General features: G+C 46.2%; 1 protein-coding gene and 1 long non-coding RNA gene across 2 annotated transcripts; both read left to right on the top strand.

Moving 5' to 3' along the window:
• Window positions 1–8,789: 8,789 nt before the first annotated feature.
• On the top strand, window positions 8,790–12,670 carry ANKRD7 (ankyrin repeat domain 7). The gene is made up of 5 exons (XM_030478268.1): window positions 8,790–9,004; window positions 9,542–9,656; window positions 9,899–10,072; window positions 10,160–10,266; window positions 12,481–12,670. The coding sequence occupies exons 1-5, from the start codon at window positions 8,790–8,792 to the stop codon at window positions 12,668–12,670; spliced, it is 801 nt and encodes a 266-aa protein (XP_030334128.1).
• A 507-nt stretch (window positions 12,671–13,177) lies between these two features.
• On the top strand, window positions 13,178–14,956 carry LOC115605970. The gene is made up of 3 exons (XR_003990772.1): window positions 13,178–13,215; window positions 14,450–14,625; window positions 14,827–14,956. It is a non-coding gene; the product is annotated as an uncharacterized LOC115605970 (long non-coding RNA).
• Window positions 14,957–17,923: the final 2,967 nt, after the last annotated feature.

The following is a 17,923-nucleotide window of genomic DNA, read 5'->3' on the forward strand; positions in this document are numbered from 1 at the left end:
TCTTGCATTTAGCAACTTTCCTAATTTCTAGTCTTCCTCTCAGTATTTAGGTTTATCTCTTGGTAGAGCAACAGTTTTAGTAGGGATTAATGCCATTTGGAAGGCATCTCTTTTTGCAATCCTCCTAGCTGTTCTGTCTGCCAATTTGTTTCCTACAATTTCTTTTGTATTTTCTGACTGATGTGCTTTACAGTGCATGGTTGCCACCTTAGTCGGTTTCTGGACTGCTCATATTAAGATTTCTTCTTTGTATTTAATACTTGTTCCCTGGGAGGATAATAATCCCCTTTCCTTCCCCAGGACTCCATGAACATGTACCATACCAATGGCGTATTTTGAATCTGTCCAAATATTTACTCTCTTTCCTTCATTTAGTTCTAATGCTCTCATCAAGGCTATCAGTTCTGCCTTTTGAGCAGAATTTGCTTCTATGAGGAATTCTCAGTAGTCGACACATATCCTGAATATCGAATTCCGTCCTCCACAAAACTGCTACCATCTGTGTATAATTCCCAATCAGGATCATCCAGCGGTCTATCCTTTAAGTTTTCTCGACTGGAATAGACATGCTCAATGGTCACCAAACAGTCATGTTCTAATTGTCCTTCTTCCTGCACAGAGTTCAAAAAGTCTGCAGGGTTAATCAAGTTGGTTGTTTTCAAAATGACATCATTTTGTTCTGTCGAAATTACTTGGTATTTCATCATTCTGCTAGGGGATAACCACTGACCCCCATTTAGTTCTGAAACAGTAATTACCATGTGTGGTACATATGCTGTTATTTCCTTCCCAAAGTTAATTCTCAAGCTTCTTGTATTAGCATCACTGTAGCAGAAACTTCTCAGAGACAAGTAAGCCATCTTTTACTTACAGTGTCTAATTGTTTGGAGAAATACCCAACTGGTCTTTTCCAACTTTCTATTTTCTGAGTCAGCACCCCAAGCACAAGATGTCGTCTTTCATGAACAAATAACTGGAAATCTTTGGTTAGGGTAGACACTTTGTACCCATTTAGTCCAAGAAAGTTTAAAAGATCTATTGTTACCTTGATACAGGTCAGTCTCTTCTGTAGCAATCAAGATGTCATCCACATATTGTAGAAGCAGATGTCCAGGTTTAGGTTCTGTATCACTTTGCTTCCACCATTCCAGCTCTTTCACCAACCAGTTGCTGAAGATCATCGGACTATTTTTGAATCCTTGTGGCAGTCTTGTCCATGTTAATTGTGGTTTTCATCCTGTTTGCAGATTTTCCCACTCAAAAGCAAATAATTTTCAGCTTTCCTCCTCCAGGGGTATATAAAAGAAAGCACCCTTTAAATCAAGCACTGTAAACCACTGATGATCCTCTCTCAGTGCTGTTAAGAGTGTATATGGGTCTGCAACTACAGAGTGTATGTCTTTAACTATTTGATTTATAGCCTTTAAATCCTGAACTAATCTATATTTACCTGAAGGTTTTCTAACAGGTAAAATTGGAGTATTATATTCTGAACCACACTCTTCTAGAATACCAAACTTTAAGAATTTATCAATCAATTTTTTTGATTCCTTGTCTAACCTCTGGCTTGACTGGATATTGTTTGATTCTCACTGGTTTTGCCTATTCTTTCAACTCTATTTTTACAGGTTGTGCCACCTTTGACTTACAGAGAACAGGGACTTCAAGCAACGCAGTGTTGGATTTCAAGCAGCAAAGCAACCTATGCTAACATAAAGGCTAACTTCTTAGATCAAGATGTTCCTATAGGTAACTGTTTCACAAACAAATACAAAATACAGAAAGATTCAGTAAAACTTAAGATAATCTGCAACAGCATGGATGATTCTTTTCTTATCTGCCCTATAATTCCCTTGATAAAATGTAATGGCCAGTTGCAATCCTGCTATTTGAGGAAATGTTGCACTATCTATCTTTCATTAGACACCTTAATATTAAGTGTGTGTTTATCTCTTACTCAATGTACTGAAAAGATAGTTGTCCTTCCAATAATTACTGGTAGGCCAATAAAATTATAAATGTGCTTTCTTCCTCTAGTTATGCGTTAGACTTGTATAGGGAAAAACCCTGAATTATTATAATTATAAAATAGCAGTGGAACACAGTGAGCTCTGTATAGACATAGCAAGCCAGTTTGCTATATAAATATGGGATGAGAAACAAGTGCTTATAATAACTGAAAAGGTGGGGAAAGGTGGTAACAAAAAGCTAACCGCTTTCAGCCCACTACTGAATACCAAAAAACCAAACACCCATAAACCAGAGTAACTGCCTAGCTCTGAGAATACCAGATACAGCCAGCTGAGCACCAGCCACAGAAGAAAGGTTATTTTACCATTTCTAGCTACTCATTTTAATTTGTTATAAAAAAGCCTCACTTTGAGAGAGGAATTTGCCACTTCTTTGCATCACTCCTACAGGTATGTGACAGTTTCTCAGCTTCTCTCAGAAATTTAACAGACGGTTATCATAATCAGTGGCAATGAATGAAGTCTGAGCCTTAAAACAATACAACTTTTAATGGTTAAATGAGCCTTTTACTTTCATTCTATGAGCTATAATTTTAAACTAAAAATTACTTAGAAGGGAAGATTATTTTTAAGAATATTGTAAACAAATTTCTGTGGACAGAAGAAACTGAAATCAAATTGCAACCTCCCTCCCGCCCCCAAATCTAAACATTATATGCAGAGAGGGTTTGGCACGATAGAATAACACTTCAGTGGGACAGGAAAACTTCCAAACCTGAGGTGGAGGTGGAAGAACATTTATTCCTTGATCACACCACACCACTTAAAGGCAAGGAAAGGGCTCTGCCTCCACTTTGGCACACTGTATAACCTGAATTGTCCAAAGCAGGCAATCTGGCTTACTTACTTGGACTATTTCTGTGGGTAAATATGTAACATTTATGTTTGTTGGGCTCATTATTAGCACGTTAAGTCTTTGACTTACTATGAAAAATAGTGTCCCAATAATAAACTACACATTCAAGATACCTTTGCTATTGGTACTCTCTTTCTTTGTTATTCTTCTTAAAATTCAGCTTAAGTTCTTGTCTTGCAGTAATAGACTTCTAGAAATAAAATGCTTGTCCCAAGAAGGAGCATGGAAAAGACAAGAATTCTTTATATTGTGCATCATTCGGGCTATGACTAGCCACCCCCTCCTGGATTCAACTGGACTGGTGCAAGACTTTGCCACTTTCAGCTCTTGGTTGCTAATCCTTTCTCAGAATCAGTGTCTCACAGCTGGGTGTAAACAGAGTAATTTTGCAAACAGCAGCAAATATCCTCATCTAAAGGTATCACCTCCAGCCTGTGGAGTGTTCTGCTAAATACTTCCTCAACTGCTTCAGCCAGAATCCGGTCAATCACTTCAAGAGGGAAAGCCCATCAGGGAATGCTTACATTTACCACAGAGGTGAAAGGCAACTTCTTTCCTTCTGAGGGGAAGGCAAGAGCAAACAGCTGGAGGCAAGATCACCCTAAATCAACACAGATGCTAGCTAAACAAGCATCTATCAGCTAAACAAGCATCTATCATCTAAACATCTGGAAACCATATAGTAATTGGGCAGTAGCCATCTGTGAAATTTCCATAGGGGAAAGCAGATTAGCAGGTTTCACACATGGGAGAGGTGAGCCACTAGAGTTCAGTGAGGAAACAGCTCGGTAGACACACATCAAATGAGGTGGGCCTAAGGGTCTGTCGCATGGCATCCTGATGAACAGGTGAAGATGCTGCTAAACAAGCGCACTTGCTTATGGGAGCACATCTAGCTATGGCAACATAATCCAGTTATGCCAAGAAAGCCATCCTACCTGGAATGTAGATCTACCTATCATACTGGTGGGATCATAGCATCTTTCAGATGTGGGGTGACCAACAGCAGGCCTTTAATTTCTGGGTGTGAAGATACTTTCCATAACTTCACATCAAGAGCTAGAACAAGCCACCAACAAGGAAAAACTCATTTCCAAGTCATAGCCTACTTCAAAAGTGGGTGGAAGCTCATGAAGGTGGCCACAGACTCCCTACAGACCTGCTGTAGGACTGCATAGTTCAGTGAGGGAAATTCCTCTAAAGCAATTTGGCATCGCTGTCCTGGAGCTGGTTTAACTACCTGCATCCCCAATACAACTACTGCCTTTCAGAAATACAGCATACCTAATTGTGCTGGGGGTTGCTGATGGAACAAACATTCCCATCAAAATGCAACTTCTCATTTTAGAGGCCCCACAACGTTACCTTTCAAGATACACCCTCAAATCAGAAACAAGGCATCCATACGGTCGCATAATGAGTATTAGCTTAAATAACTCAAAACTACACTAAGCTTCAGAAACACAGTGATTTTGAGCATTCCTGTGGTTTTACTTGACAGTGGATACTTCCCCCAGTTTTACCATTCCAGGAAAAGCTAGTCTTCTGGGCCTTCGTCACAGCAGTACAGTCAGTAGCATGGATGGATAGTTGCACCTTGCTGCTTTACAGAGGAGTCCTACAGTACAGACAATTTTGTACCATGCCCAGAATGTGCAATTACCAGAGGCAAACAATACACCGATACGTTGCTGCCACTAGATGGCAAAAAGCGCACGTGGAAAGTAGCAATACGTCTCAAAACGACTACTAGTCTCTACACTCAGGGCGGGAGTTCATTCCTTCGTCGGGCATAAACAGGCAGAAAGGCGACAAGGCAGCACAAAAGCCCTGTCCAGGCATGCACTGTGCCTTTGGAAAAGCTGCACTGCGTCCCAACGCTGCCTAATTATCCACCTCTCTCCGCATCGAGTTGTGTTGTAACGCTGGCTACAGAGAACAGAAAAGAGAGGCTGCGGCTGCGGCTGGAGCCCCCACACGGAGAAGCTTTGAGGACAGAGCTCAGTAGAGCACAAGTCTGGCTGCAAGAGGGTGTGAAACTCTTGAGAGAGTGCAAAAGAAGGGAGCAGGGGGAAATCCTTAGCCATGCAGAAGGATTTACTCTGCAAGACTCCTCGTTGTTTTGTGGACTGATTATGGGACACAGCATGCGATGCAGACAGAGGCTTAACTGACACAAAATCACCTCACCCACCCCACCCCAGGCCTGGGGACAGACTGCACCAGGGAAACACTGGCAACAAATACTAATTACCACAGTGATGGTGTCATGAAACTGAGTGTTTAGGATCGCTAAAAAAATCACTGTCAGAAACATTAATAAAGTAATTTTAATAAAAATTTATAAATGTGTGACTTAACAGAATTCAATGGCAAGGTTCACTCTATTACACACAAAAAAAGATCGTGTCTGAATTGGTAATGATTTATACATGATTGGATTAAAGTGATTTATACAGAGTTGAATTGAAATGTGTACAGAAACCAAAGGTACAAAGGAATAAGGGAAACCCTCCCATTGAGTCACGAGGGTCAGACTAGACCGCCTTGCTTCCTAAACTCCTGGTGGAGCCTAGGTGCAGTTGCAGCTAGTCCTAGCCTCAGACTGGGACAACAGTTTATGTTAGACTGGACTCCCTTGCTCTCCAAACTTCTCAAAGAGGAGTCTAGGTGCGGCTGAATCCAGTCTTAGTCTTTGGCCTTGTCAACAGTTTATGTTTAATGAAAGGAATATAGGAAATAAGGAAATCCTCCCATTAAGTCACAAGGTTCAGACTAGACCCTCTTGCTTTGGCTGGATCCAGACTTAGTCTCAGACTTGGTCAACAGTTTATGTCTAAAGGATGACAAATGTAATTTAAATTTTGTAATTTAATTGTTAAAATGAATCACAACATTTCTAAAACATTTGATTAGTGAAGCGAATATACATGCACTTACAATTAAGTATCTAAACTAACACAACACACTAAGATGGAGACATATGGATATATAGATATATATGCATATATACACATACGTACGTTAAAAATTTCCCTCAGGTGCAGTGAAAAAGCAGTATTTCTGGTAATATACTCACATCAGCTTTCTCGGCACTCCTCAGCAGGCAAAGGGTTGAGTGTCAATGAGCAACGATAATGGCCCAGGTAAATGACTTTTACAATTTCATAAACTTGAAGGGTTTACAGACTCTGAGAGGTGTCCCTCTTGGAGATAACTGGGTCACAGTGTGCTGTGGTCCAGGAGAGCTCAAAGAGATTTTCTCTTGGCACTATTTATAGGGTGGTAAGATGATTGGCTTTACTCAGTGTAAATTTTCATCCTGGTATCATATCTTTGTCAGGGAATGACTTACCATTCAAAAGAACTCCTGATATGACAAGGGAGTATCCAGGCCTTCCTGCTAGGCGATTCCTGCCTTTGTTAGGCAATTAGAATGAATGGTCAGGAGGTGCCCAGCCATCCAACTCCATGCATTTATGCAAAGGCTAACAGAAATTCTTGGGGAAACAGATAGGTCGGGGGGGGGGGGGGGGCACACACACCAACAGAGATGGTGTTATAAGATTCCTTTCCCAAACTTACTAGGGAACAAATTCTCCGACCTATCTCCGCCATCTGCACAGAACCATCTCCTCTGAACACGGGAGGCCAGTGACTAGCAGTGTACCCCCGGGGTCAATACTGGGTCAAGTCCAGTTCAGAATCTTCATTAGTGGTCTGGATGGTGCGGCACAGCATACCCTCAGCAAGACTCCTGATGGCACAAAACTGGGAGGAGTGGCTGATACACGAGAAGGTTGAGGGACCGCAGCAGGCTGGAAAAATAGGCTGACAGGAGCCACGTGCAGTTTAACAATGGATTAAAAGAATCTGAGAATTAATAATCTCAGGCACCAGCACGTACCTGCTGTGTGCCACCAACCTGGAAAGCAGCTTTGCAGAAAAGGACCCAGGGGTCCCAGTGGACACGAAGTTGACCATGTAAAAAGTATTAAGGTATTGTTTTTGCAGTCGGCCATTAAACGAATGTAGCTGTGAGAACAGGACCACAAGACGGCGGTTTAGGCAGGAAAACTCCGGCAAGACCTGGGTTAGTGGTTACAATGTACACAATCCATACCACAAAAGGAGGTTGGCAGGCGGGGGGAGTGGGCTCTCGGAGCAGTGGGGGATGTAACCAGGGGCGGCCTTCCCGCGGTAACCGAGGTGCTTCCCATAGGCTGTAAACCTTGGAGTACCTAGCCAATAGGGAAACAAGGGAGGGACTTCGCGGTCGGAGAGAGAGGGTATATAAAGGAGAAGGGTTGAAACCACCGTGTATCTACGCGTGAGGACGCCCATTTTCCGGAAGGGCTTGATAGATTCCTGCTTCACTGTGTCGTGGTTTAAACCCAGCTGGTAACTCAGAACCACGCAGCCACTCTATCACTCCCTGCTCTTTGTCCCCCCCACTCCCGGAGAGATAGGAAGGAGAAGTGGAAAAATGATAGACACATTTGTGTCTAACCTGAGCCTTTAGAAGAACAGTTTTTATGTTTCTAACACCACCAAGTTGACCATGAGTCAGCAATGTGTCCTTGTGGCAAAGGAGGGGTATGGTATCCTGGGTTGCCTTAGAAGAATTATTACCAGGAAGTCAAGGGAGGTGGTCCTTCCACTCTACTCAGCACTGGTGAGGGGAGTTCCGTGTCAGGTTCTGGGCTCCTCAGTGCAAGACAGACATGGACATACTGCAGAAAGTACAACAAAGAACCACTAAGTTGATTAAAGGACTGGAGTGTCTCAAATGAGGAAAGGCTGAGAGATCTGGGACTGCTTAGCCTGGAGAAAAGAAAGCTCAGGGGCAATCTCATCAGTGTATTTAAAACCATGAAGGGAGGGTCCAAAGCTCTTTTCAGTGGTGCGCAGTGACAGGACGAGAGGCGATGGGCATAAACTGAAACATAGGACTTTGGCTCTGAACATCAGAAAACACATTTTTACTGTGAGTGTGACCGAGCACTGGCACAGGTTGCCCACGAAGGTTGTGGAGTCTCTGTGCTTGGAAATACGCAGCAGCCAGCTGGATGCAGTCCTGGACAACTGGCTTTAGGTGACGCTGCTCAAGAAAAGGGCTTCGACCAGAGCACCTTAGCCATTCCGTGATTCTGTGCAAGCAGCGAGCAGCAGCCACCAGCACTGCGAGACGGGGCCGCTGACCCCCCCAGGCTGGGCCGAAGCTGGGCTCTGACCCCGACTCGAGCCTCATTTCAGAGATGTGTGTGCTGACACCCTGGCCACACGCTCAGACAAAAACCAGGAGAGTGTGAGCTAGAGCTGCTCCAACGTCTGCCGCTGCCGAGCCCCCTGTCCCCGGAGCCCCCGGGAGCCCTCACCAGCCTGCCATCGCTCCCCTGCCCGCCCCGCGGAGCCTCCTTCTCCCGCGCGCAGCCAGGCCCCTGCAGGCGGGCCCCCGCCCCGCACGGCCGCGCTACCCCCTCTGTGACGACTCTTGGTGACGGACCCCCCCCCCGCGCTGTGACGCCCCCTGGTGACGGCCCCGAGCCCGCTGGCCGCCACTGTCTATAAGGCAGGGCGCTGGAGCGGGGACCCAGTGCGGTCGCTGCCGCTGTCCGAGTGGCAGCGCTTCTCGAGCCAAGGTCATCAGTGCCTTTCTGACCCCACCTCGGGGGCTCTAGGCCGTGACCACTGCTCGGTGGGAGCCCGGCTCCCCTGTGCCTCTCCTTGTCCTCCTTGCCCTTGGCTTACCCACGTCCTCCCCGTTGCCCTCATCCTCGTCCTTGTGCTTGCCCGGGGCCCCGCAGAGTCTGCCGGGTGCCTCCTGCCACTGGTCGCTCCCAGCAGCGCCGTGCCCGTGCCGCAGTATGCAGCGCAGCATGCAGCGCAGCATGCAGAGGGGCATGGCACTCTTCAGCAAGACGTGGCAGCGGTTACGCTCTGGCGGTGCCTCTGGGCAGCCCTCGGTTGCCACCACTGCCTCCAGTGCCTACGAGCTCCAAGAGAAGGACCTGGGCAGGCTGCATCGTGCAGCTGCCCACGGCGACCTGGCCTGGCTGAGGCGGTGGCGCTGGTGGCTGAAGAGAGTTGGCATTGACAAGCGAGACAAGGAGAAGCGGTGAGGGGCTGTGGGCTGCCGATGGGACACCTTGGCTGCTTCTGACAGGTGTTATGATGGGAGGCTCTGAGGCAAGCTCTCCTGGTCCTCAGCAGCCCTCAAGCCCAAGAAGCGTGTTGTGGACCTGCTGAGCCAGCAAGAATATGAGCATGGCATGACCAACTCCCCTGGCAGCTTTTGGGTGCCATGCGGAAGCATCTCTTTGTGTGGGGTCACATTCAAGCTAAATCACTTGAAAAGCGAGATGCGCCCTGTCAGCTGGGAGAGTGAACTTGAGAGCTTTTCATTGCTTGTAGCTGCCAGGGTGGCTCGAGTGCTGTTGGAAGTGCATGCTGCCAACCTGCTGCTTTGTCGTGGTCTCCCTGCAGGCTTTGTTTTGGAGTTGCTCAGGCGTCACCAGTTCTCTTCTGCCCTGTGGGTGATCAGTGCAGGACTGCAGCAGCAGCAAGTGGGAGGAACAGAGTGTAGGCAGGGTCCCCAGGGCTGGGTGGCTCTTTCGTTGTCTGTCTGTGTTAAGCTCATATGTTTACTTTTTAGGACACCCCTGCATCTCGCTTGCGTGAACGGCCATGCGGATGTCGTCAGATACCTAGTACAAAAGAACTGCCAGCTGAACTTTGCTGACAGTTTCAAGAGATCGCCACTGATGAAGGTATGACGAATATGTTACGCTCTTGTAAGCTGGGCTTATTGACGGTGCATTAAATGAGAGGTGTCTGGCAGGATTCTGACACAGCCCTGTGTAGAAACACGCATGTTGTACTCAGCGCGGAATAGGCATGTGTTAGCTAATCTTTGAAGATGCCCTCCTTGCCCAGAGTTTGGAAGCTGGGCGAGTTGTGGCAGTGATATATAAGTGTTGGAAGTCTTTCCCTTCTTGTGTGTTGTTCCCAGGCAGTACAGTGCCAGCAAGAAGAATGCGTGGCTATACTGTTGGAGCATGGTGCCGACCCGAATCTGGCCGATGCTGATGGCAACACGGCCCTTCACCTGGCTGTCCTGTCTCGTAATACAACTGTAGCAGGGCTGTTACTTGAGCATAATGCCAGTATTGATACTCAGAACCAGGTAACCTTGGCATCTGGTAAAGCTGCTCTTTCGAAAAGGTGCCAAACTTGTCTGTGTTTTTCTAAATGGAATTATTTATCCTTTCAGGATGGATATACCCCTCTTAATCTTGCTATCTCCAGACATGAGGAGGAGATGGTAGAGTTTCTTCTGACAAAAGGAGCTGACAGGCATGCTCAAGATCAGCATGAAAGGTGAGGGGTTTGTCAAAACGGCACATAGGTCTCCTTAGTCATCTGCGAGTGTGACTGCTGAGAGGCATGGGCATGAGTTTTGAAAAAGAAGGAGCCATGTGGAAGCAGTTCCCTGAAGTGAGTGGTAAAAGCAGGTCTGCATTTGACTGCTCTCATACCTCAACTGTTCTCATACTTTCCACATAGGAGACTGCAAGAAAGCATCTCCCCACAGACACAGGCCCAGACACAGACTCTGCAGGAAACTTGCCATTAGCTCAGCAGCACCACTGCTTTGCAGAAGGGGGCTTTTTTAAGTAGGGGCATAGCTGGTGCGTAAGTGTTGTCAATGGAAGTGTTGGGAGAAAGAGAGGCAATGCTATCCAAGGGGCAAGGTCCATAAACTGAAACATGAGGAGAAAACCTCTCGGCATGAGGAAGATGGTCAGGCAGCCAAAGAGCGCAGCCTCCATCCATGGTGGCTTTGCAGAGCAGCGCAGAAGGAGCCCTGAAACAGCATGTCTGACCTCTGGTGAATCTGCTTTGTGGAGGTGGTTGGCCTAGAGACCTCCTGAGGTCCCTTCCCACCTGAATTCTCCAAGGCGTCCGTGTATTTGGCTTTGCTTTCTCTGTGCTTGTAGGAAAGGGGGAAAGAATTGCTTTGAGAGCAAGCAGAGATTAAAATGATGCCAATGCAGTGCCTGCAGAAGCAGATATATTTCATAGCAACTTTTAGACGCTTTAGGACTGCTCTAACAGTTGCCATTTTTGCTGGGGATATGAACACAATCCAAATTCTTCTTTGGCATGGTGGTGATATTCTTATAACGCTGGCTTCATGGGTATGGATCATGCTCACATGTCTCAACACGTTGGGTAAACTAATGGTTTACATTGTCATTAAGAGGGGCAGAGTTATCAGAGTGTCTGTGCTGATTTATGAACCATTTTCGTAACGGCACCAAGGTTTGACGTTATGTTGAGACCTTTGTTGAAGCCGGGCTCAGTGATGTCTTCTGATACATCTCCTTCCCCTGTGAAGAATGGATGTGGAAATTGAGAACTTCCACCCACCAGGTGTCTTAGAATTCTCGCTTGTGTTGCCAAGCTCTGCTCAAACCCTCTGACCAGGAACTTCCTGCCTTTTGTTTCAGTGGGAATCTGACCGATAGCCCTTTAGTTAAACCTTTAAGCAGTTTTCCTCTGCTTGTGCATAGCTTTACACCCATAGGCAAAGCCATCTATGCTTAAAACCTAGGCTAAGCAAAATTTCCTCATGGTAGTAGCCAGCTGACAGCACTACATTGTCCCTAGGAGCACGCCTTGTCTTGCCCATAAACAGCTGCCTGAAAATACTTGGCACTGAGTGCCAACTTCATTTCTTCTCCCCTTGCCACATTCTGTTAGCCTCTATCGATGGGAAGTTAGAAAGGCACCTGGGTAAACTATGGCATCTAAACAGCTTTAGGAATAAAGCATGTTTGATGGGCATTACTCTAGGGAAGAAAGGTCTTCACTCCTTATGCCAGTGTTCTGCGCAGCATAAATGTTGCGCCAATGCATTGTTTTTCAAAGAAGCCTTGGTCAGAGCGAGTGCTTTTTTGTTGTTACTGTGGGGGGTTAAGCTTCCATTAAAAAGCAAACCTGAAAGTGGTTTCTCTCAGGAGCCCAAATTTGCACTCTCCCAAGGAGATGCTTATTCAATGCAGTTAACATATGAATTCCCGCCCCAGTCTTTTGGGGCCTTTGATCACATTCAGGAGCTGTCTAAACTCTGAAGTCCAGATACTAACCATATAGAATTCTGAAGTCCTTCCAAGTCACAACTGCATTTCAGGAGACCATAGGTTGGCTTGATGTGCATAGCTGCACCACTAATGTAGCATCCTGCAGATGCAGTTGGATGTGAATCTGCCAAAGAGCTTGTTAATTTTTTGTAGAGTTCCTTATGGAGAGGTTGTTTATCAGTTTAGATTGTGGCCAGCAGGGCTGAAGTGCTTCACAGGTAACAATATGCATCTAGAGAATGAACACACCTGCAGCGAATATTTCATCATGTAACAGTAGTGCAGGAGTAGGGCGTGTGTGATGAGGGAGTTGTTACTGTTTCTCAGTGGGCAGCAAAATTGGAGAGGCTGGGTAAGGAATGGCTGTTGCTGTCCTAGTCAAGCATGTATGCAACCGTGTGGTTGTTTCTATCAACTCTATTTCCTCTCTTTCTGTATTTATCCTTAGTGAGCTACTGCTGGAAAATGTGGATGGTGAAAACACGAAAGAACCTTCTGCAGGTGGTGCAGAAGACAAGGCGGTTCTCAGCAGCTCCTGCGCTGTGAGGACTGCTGACAAGGCTGTACTTGCTCAGGACACAGGAGGTAGGATCCTTAACTGTGAGAGAGTCGATGAGGAAAATCAGTGTGGCCTGTAGCAGAACCGTTCTTCATCTGTTGGATGATGGGAAAAATCGGAGTGAGAGAAGCACTCAGTGTGTTGCTTCTTACTTCATTTGTAGGTGCCCAGCCAGCAGGAGGAGTGGACGTAGAGCATGATGCTGAATTTCCTGAGGATTTCAAGGTACTTCCTGTGAGAGATGCAATGGGGTCCCCCTTGCTTTTGGGTTTATTTACCTCAGGGCTCATTGACCTCTTCTGCTGCTCCCGCCACACAGAGAGAGGTCATCAGTTTTGCAGGTGCCTGCTGGTGGCAGGTAACATTTCTTATCTTCGAATTCACTCTGAAGACTGACCTAATTATGTAACTGTGCAGCTTGTATGCTCATGTTCTTAGAGCATCCTTTGTGCTCATGTAACAAATGTTCTTTAGGCCTGCACATGGCTGCAGCAGGAGCTTGCTGATGCTCTTAAAAAGCAAGCTATGTCAGAGGCTTTACTGGAAGTTACTACGCACTACAACAGTGTCCTGGGGGAAGACAAGCTGTGCTTGCAAAAGGAATTGGACACCGTTAAAGCTGAGGTATGGAAAGCCTGTCACTATAGGAATAAACCTGTGGGTGCCTGTTTCTTCCCGTACATCGTGAAAAAGGACAAAGTGGTATTCTGGGGGCCAGTAGGACAGAGACTAAGGAAGTTAGCAATGATGCCCCCCGTCATAATTCATGAAGCCAGTGAAACCTTCAGCCAGGCGGCCTCCTCTTCCAGAGTGCAAGATAGTGTTACTTGAATCATCAAAAAGCCTCTGGTTTCCGTTGCAAGTAAGAGACAACCTTGCTCCTCAAGCCCACAGCAGAAGCTCTTGTTCAGGCTCTGGGGTGGTACTACAGCAATGTCCTTTCTCCACTTTTCTTCCTCCCCTCCCCTGGTGATAAACACGGCTGGTCCTTTGGGGAGCTCCTCACAGGCTGGAGAGGCAAAGCACTGCCTTAGGAGCAGCAGTCTGGTGTCTAGGTACGAAAAGAGCAGTTTCTCAAAATTCACCTCTGTTCTGAGGCGTTATTTCCCCATTCAGCATACTGCACAATTCTTTATATTCTTGTTTATATGCAAGATGTTCGTTTTTTGTAGCTTGCTAAATATGTATGAAGGTTGTGGTCTTTGTTTCGGGTGAAGAGGGTGTAAAACAATGTGAACATTCTTCACAGCTGAAAGAACTTTGAAAGACTTGTTTGGGTTCAGGTTTTTTCAACAGTACAGGTGTCAGAACCATGTGGCTTGACCTAAGCAAGAAGCAGGGCTTGTTTGTAGGTGGAGTGTTTGCACTGTTTACGCAAAGCAGAGTCTCAGCATCTTTTTTTCCCCCGCTTCTTTAGCTCTGCTTAAAGTTTTTCCATCTTTAAGTGGTGTTCTTGCAAGTGATTGTAAGCTGCTTTCTGAGGCAGGGACCACCTTTTGCAGTGTTCTTACAAAAACTGAATTGAAGAGGCCTTGGAGTTCTAAAATGGAAACCACCATAAATCTCCTTATGAGGAAGTTGTGAAGCTGTTTGTGTCAGAAGTCACCAAGAGGGCAGGAGAGGCAGCGTTGGTACTTCAAACCGTGCTATAGGAAATCAATAGAGGCACGGGAGAGCCCAGGACAAAAGATGATGAAGCAACACAGTTTGTGTTCATCCGCTAGTAGATGTGAAGGTGGGAATGTACTCTTCGCGTAGACGGTATGCGCAGATACATGCAGTACTTGAACTCTTCAGCAGCAGCTGACGTCTCTGTATAAAAGCTCACCTGACTACTGTGGATTCTGTGATTTGACAGATCCGGGAGTTGGAAGAACAGCAACTTCAGTCTGAGCGTTGTGTCCATGACTTGGAGACTGTCTTGGATAATAAGGAAAGAGAAGTAGTAGCTTCTTCCCAGAAGCTGCAGGACTTCCTATTGGCATCTTCTGGGACTAACGCTACTATCAAACAACTGGAAGAACACGTGCAACGGTAAGAGAATAACACAGGGAAGCAAGCTGTCTGTCGCGTTCTGGAACTGTGCAAAAACCGCAGGATAGTCTTCTTGTATCACAGCAAGTTGATACACTATTTTGAAGGACGCTTTTGGATTCGATTGTGTTATTTCATGCTGTTCTTTCTGAATTGGTGCTCTGGTGAAGTCCCGTAATAAGACCTGTATTTCTTTCTAAGCCTTGAAATTGAAAACGCCAGACTGGAAGCCACGGTCCAGCAACAAAGCAGTAGGACTGAAGCCCTTCAGAGGGACCTGCAAGCCTCTGCCTCAGTAAGCTGGTGATAAACTTCCCTTTTTGTGAGCTCCTGAGCCTAGGTACCTGTTTCTGTGGGGAAATTTTAAGATGAGGTTTTCCTGGAGAGCCTAGGGAAAACTCAGTTCCTGAAAATAGGCTGCTCGGAAAGCAGCCTGCTCCATTCCCCAGCTTTCTGATTTTGAGAGTTTCCCATGGCACTATAGCAAGTCCTACTCGACGCTCTAAAGGGTGAGGACCTGACACTAGTTCATTTCCTTCGTAGCTGCTTGTCTGGTGCTGTGTTCTGAATTTGTGATGAAAACAGTGTTAACAGCACAGGGATGATCTAGTTGATGCTGAACAATGCTTGCCCAGGGTCAACGCCTCTTCTGTTTCTCACACTGCCCTGCCAGCTGGTGGGCTGGGTGTGCACAGGAAGCTGAGTGGGAGTGCATATAGCCAGGACAGCTGACTCCAGATGAACATCCCATCTGATGTCTTTCTAAGCAATAAAAGCTGCAGGGCAGAAGGAGGAACGGAGGACGTTTGGAGATAGGGAATTTGTCTTTCTAAGTAACCACGATGTGTGACAAAGCCCTGCTTTCCTGGAAATGGCTGCAAAACTGCCCACCAATGGGAAGTGGTGATAGAATGCCTTGTTTTGGTTTGCTGGTGCACGCAGCTTTAGCTTTACCTGTGAAACTTTCTTTCTCTCAACCCACAACTTTTCTCACTCTGTTGCCATGAAAGTTGGTCAAAGAACTCTCTGAGACTCAATGGAGAGTTTTAAAAAGCAGGCATCCTTTATTGCAGCACTGGACGCACAGGGGATCACTCCACCTCACGTGGACCTTTGGAAGAAAGTTGTAGGGCGATTTTGTGTGTGCATGCATCTTCTTATCCCCCAAAGCTGCAACCATCTTGTCACTTCTAGAGTGTTCAATCGTCCACCAGCTTGAACTGGTGTTCTTGGTTAAGACTTCACATTAACCTAAGTCATAGATCTTGGATGGGGAGAGGAGGGCTTAGGCCTGTTTCCATTTACATTGCTGCTCTCTATTGCAGTGTTGTCTTTCTGGTCACCTTAGTGTTTTCTCTTGTGCCACTGCTGCTTTAGCAGATGCAAAAGCAGAATGTGCTGGGTCTGACAGCAAAGGGCTTGCATAGCATGTTGGACGAGGCACTGCAGCCGAGAGCCCAATCGAAAGAGCATGTTGATCAGACTGACAGGGAAAAGGCTGAACTTTTGGAACAGGTGAAAATTTTCCAGATGCCTAGCCAATATCCTGGAGCACTGTGTCCACCTTTTTGTCGAGTTCTTACACACATGGCTTTTTCTGTTATCCCTGCCATTCAGGCGCTGAGTATCTTGTCATTTGGTGGTCATGCAGGAAGCAACAGATAGAGACTTACTGCAGCTTCTCTTTTCTATTTTGAAAGCATAACAGCGAAGCACAGCAAGCGCTGAAGCTGGTAGAGGGGATATGCAGAGACACAGCACGTGTGTACAAAGAACTAGAAATAAACTTCAAACTGGAGAAAGACTGTGAGAGGTACGGCTTTTTAGTATGGTGAAGAGGTATCCCTGAGTATAAGTCAAGTTTTACTTAACATTAATGTACAAATAGGCGCATATAACACTTTGTGAGCCGATTCAAGCCTCATCTTACTTCTTGCCAGGTGCTTCTGTGCATGAGCCTATAGTTTTCCATAGCTGCCAGAAGAACTGCGAAGGCAGCTTGCTTTGTACTTATCCTGGGGGAAGTTTTCCATTCTTTTCACATGAAATTTGGACCCTCCAGGTGATTTGTGGCACAGGAATGCTGTATTTTCTCAGTAATTCCCAGTGTGCCAAGTCCATTAAAGGTGAAGCAAGTCATGCCTGCGCTGTTTATGTAAGAATATGTGAAAGAGGATGCTTCTTCCTGTGCTTCATTGTTTTTTTGACCAATTTGCTGTGTAGGATGAAGACGCAACTGCACAGAGCTATGAGGAATGGAAGGGTATATGAGGAGAGAGAGAGGGAGTCCAAGATCAGTTCAGAGGAAGACATGAAGAGCAACTCCTCTGAAATGGCCATTGAAGGTGGTGGGTTAAGAAGAAAGGTGAGCTCTGGTTTGTTTGGGGCTATCATGGTTTAAGAACAGCCTGTAGCTCAGAATCACGCAGCCACTCGCCCACTCCCTCTTTCATTCCCCCCACTCCCGGAGCAACAGGGAGGAGAACCAAAACAATGTAAACCCCACGGGTTGAGATAAGAACAGGCCAATAACTAAGGTACCATACAAAACTACTACTATTACCACTAATAATAATAATGGTAAGGGAAATAACAAGGGGGGAGAATATAAAAGTGAAAGGAGAAAAGGTAAAAAACAACAAACACAAGTGATGCACAATACAATTGCTCATCACCCTCTGACCGATACCCAGCCCGACCCAAGCAGCGATCTGGGCCTTCGGGGTGACTCCCCCCAGTTCATATAGTGGGCATGACGTGCTGTGGTATGGAATACCCCTTTGGCCAGTTTGGGTCAGGTGTCCTGTCTCTGCTTCCTCCTGGCTTCTTGTGCCCCTCCTCCCTGGCAGGTCATGAGAGACTGACAAGTCCTTGATCAGGGTAAGCATTACTTAGCAACAACTGAAACATTGGTGTGTTATCACCGTTGTTTTCAGTCTAAAGCTGAAAACACAGCACTGCACGAACTTCCAAGAAGGAGAAAAAAACCTGCTACAGCTGAACCCAGGACAGAGGCTTTCATGCTAATTTTCTGGTTTTGTTGTCGGCTTGTTTGGTTTTTTTTTCTTTTGCGACCCTTTTCCTGTACGTTTTGTGTATGGCCAATTATGTGTTCTCTTCTTGATGTTCCTTCTGTTCTTGTAGTAGTCTGCCGTCCCACCAGGATGTCATGTCCATGGGTGAGGGTCAGGGCTGAGAGCAGCAAGGCCCAGCACAGGCCTGGCTGCAGCTTGAGGCTGCGGCAGCATCTTCAAGGTCTCACGGATGAATCCCTTCTCTGGCAGAGAGGAGAGCAACA

The sequence above is a fragment of the Strigops habroptila genome, chromosome 3, assembly GCF_004027225.2.
Source record: "Strigops habroptila isolate Jane chromosome 3, bStrHab1.2.pri, whole genome shotgun sequence".
Taxonomy (NCBI): Eukaryota; Metazoa; Chordata; class Aves; order Psittaciformes; family Psittacidae; genus Strigops; species Strigops habroptila.

Bases quoted from the DNA above. Each gene is read 5' to 3' on its own strand.
- ANKRD7 (XM_030478268.1), top strand. From the start codon at position 8,790: ATGGCACTCTTCAGCAAGACGTGGCAGCGGTTACGCTCTGGCGGTGCC. The intron at 9,005-9,541 runs GTGAGGGGCTGT...TTTACTTTTTAG, and splicing joins AAGCGAGACAAGGAGAAGCG to GACACCCCTGCATCTCGCTT. The intron at 10,073-10,159 runs GTAACCTTGGCA...TTATCCTTTCAG, and splicing joins GTATTGATACTCAGAACCAG to GATGGATATACCCCTCTTAA.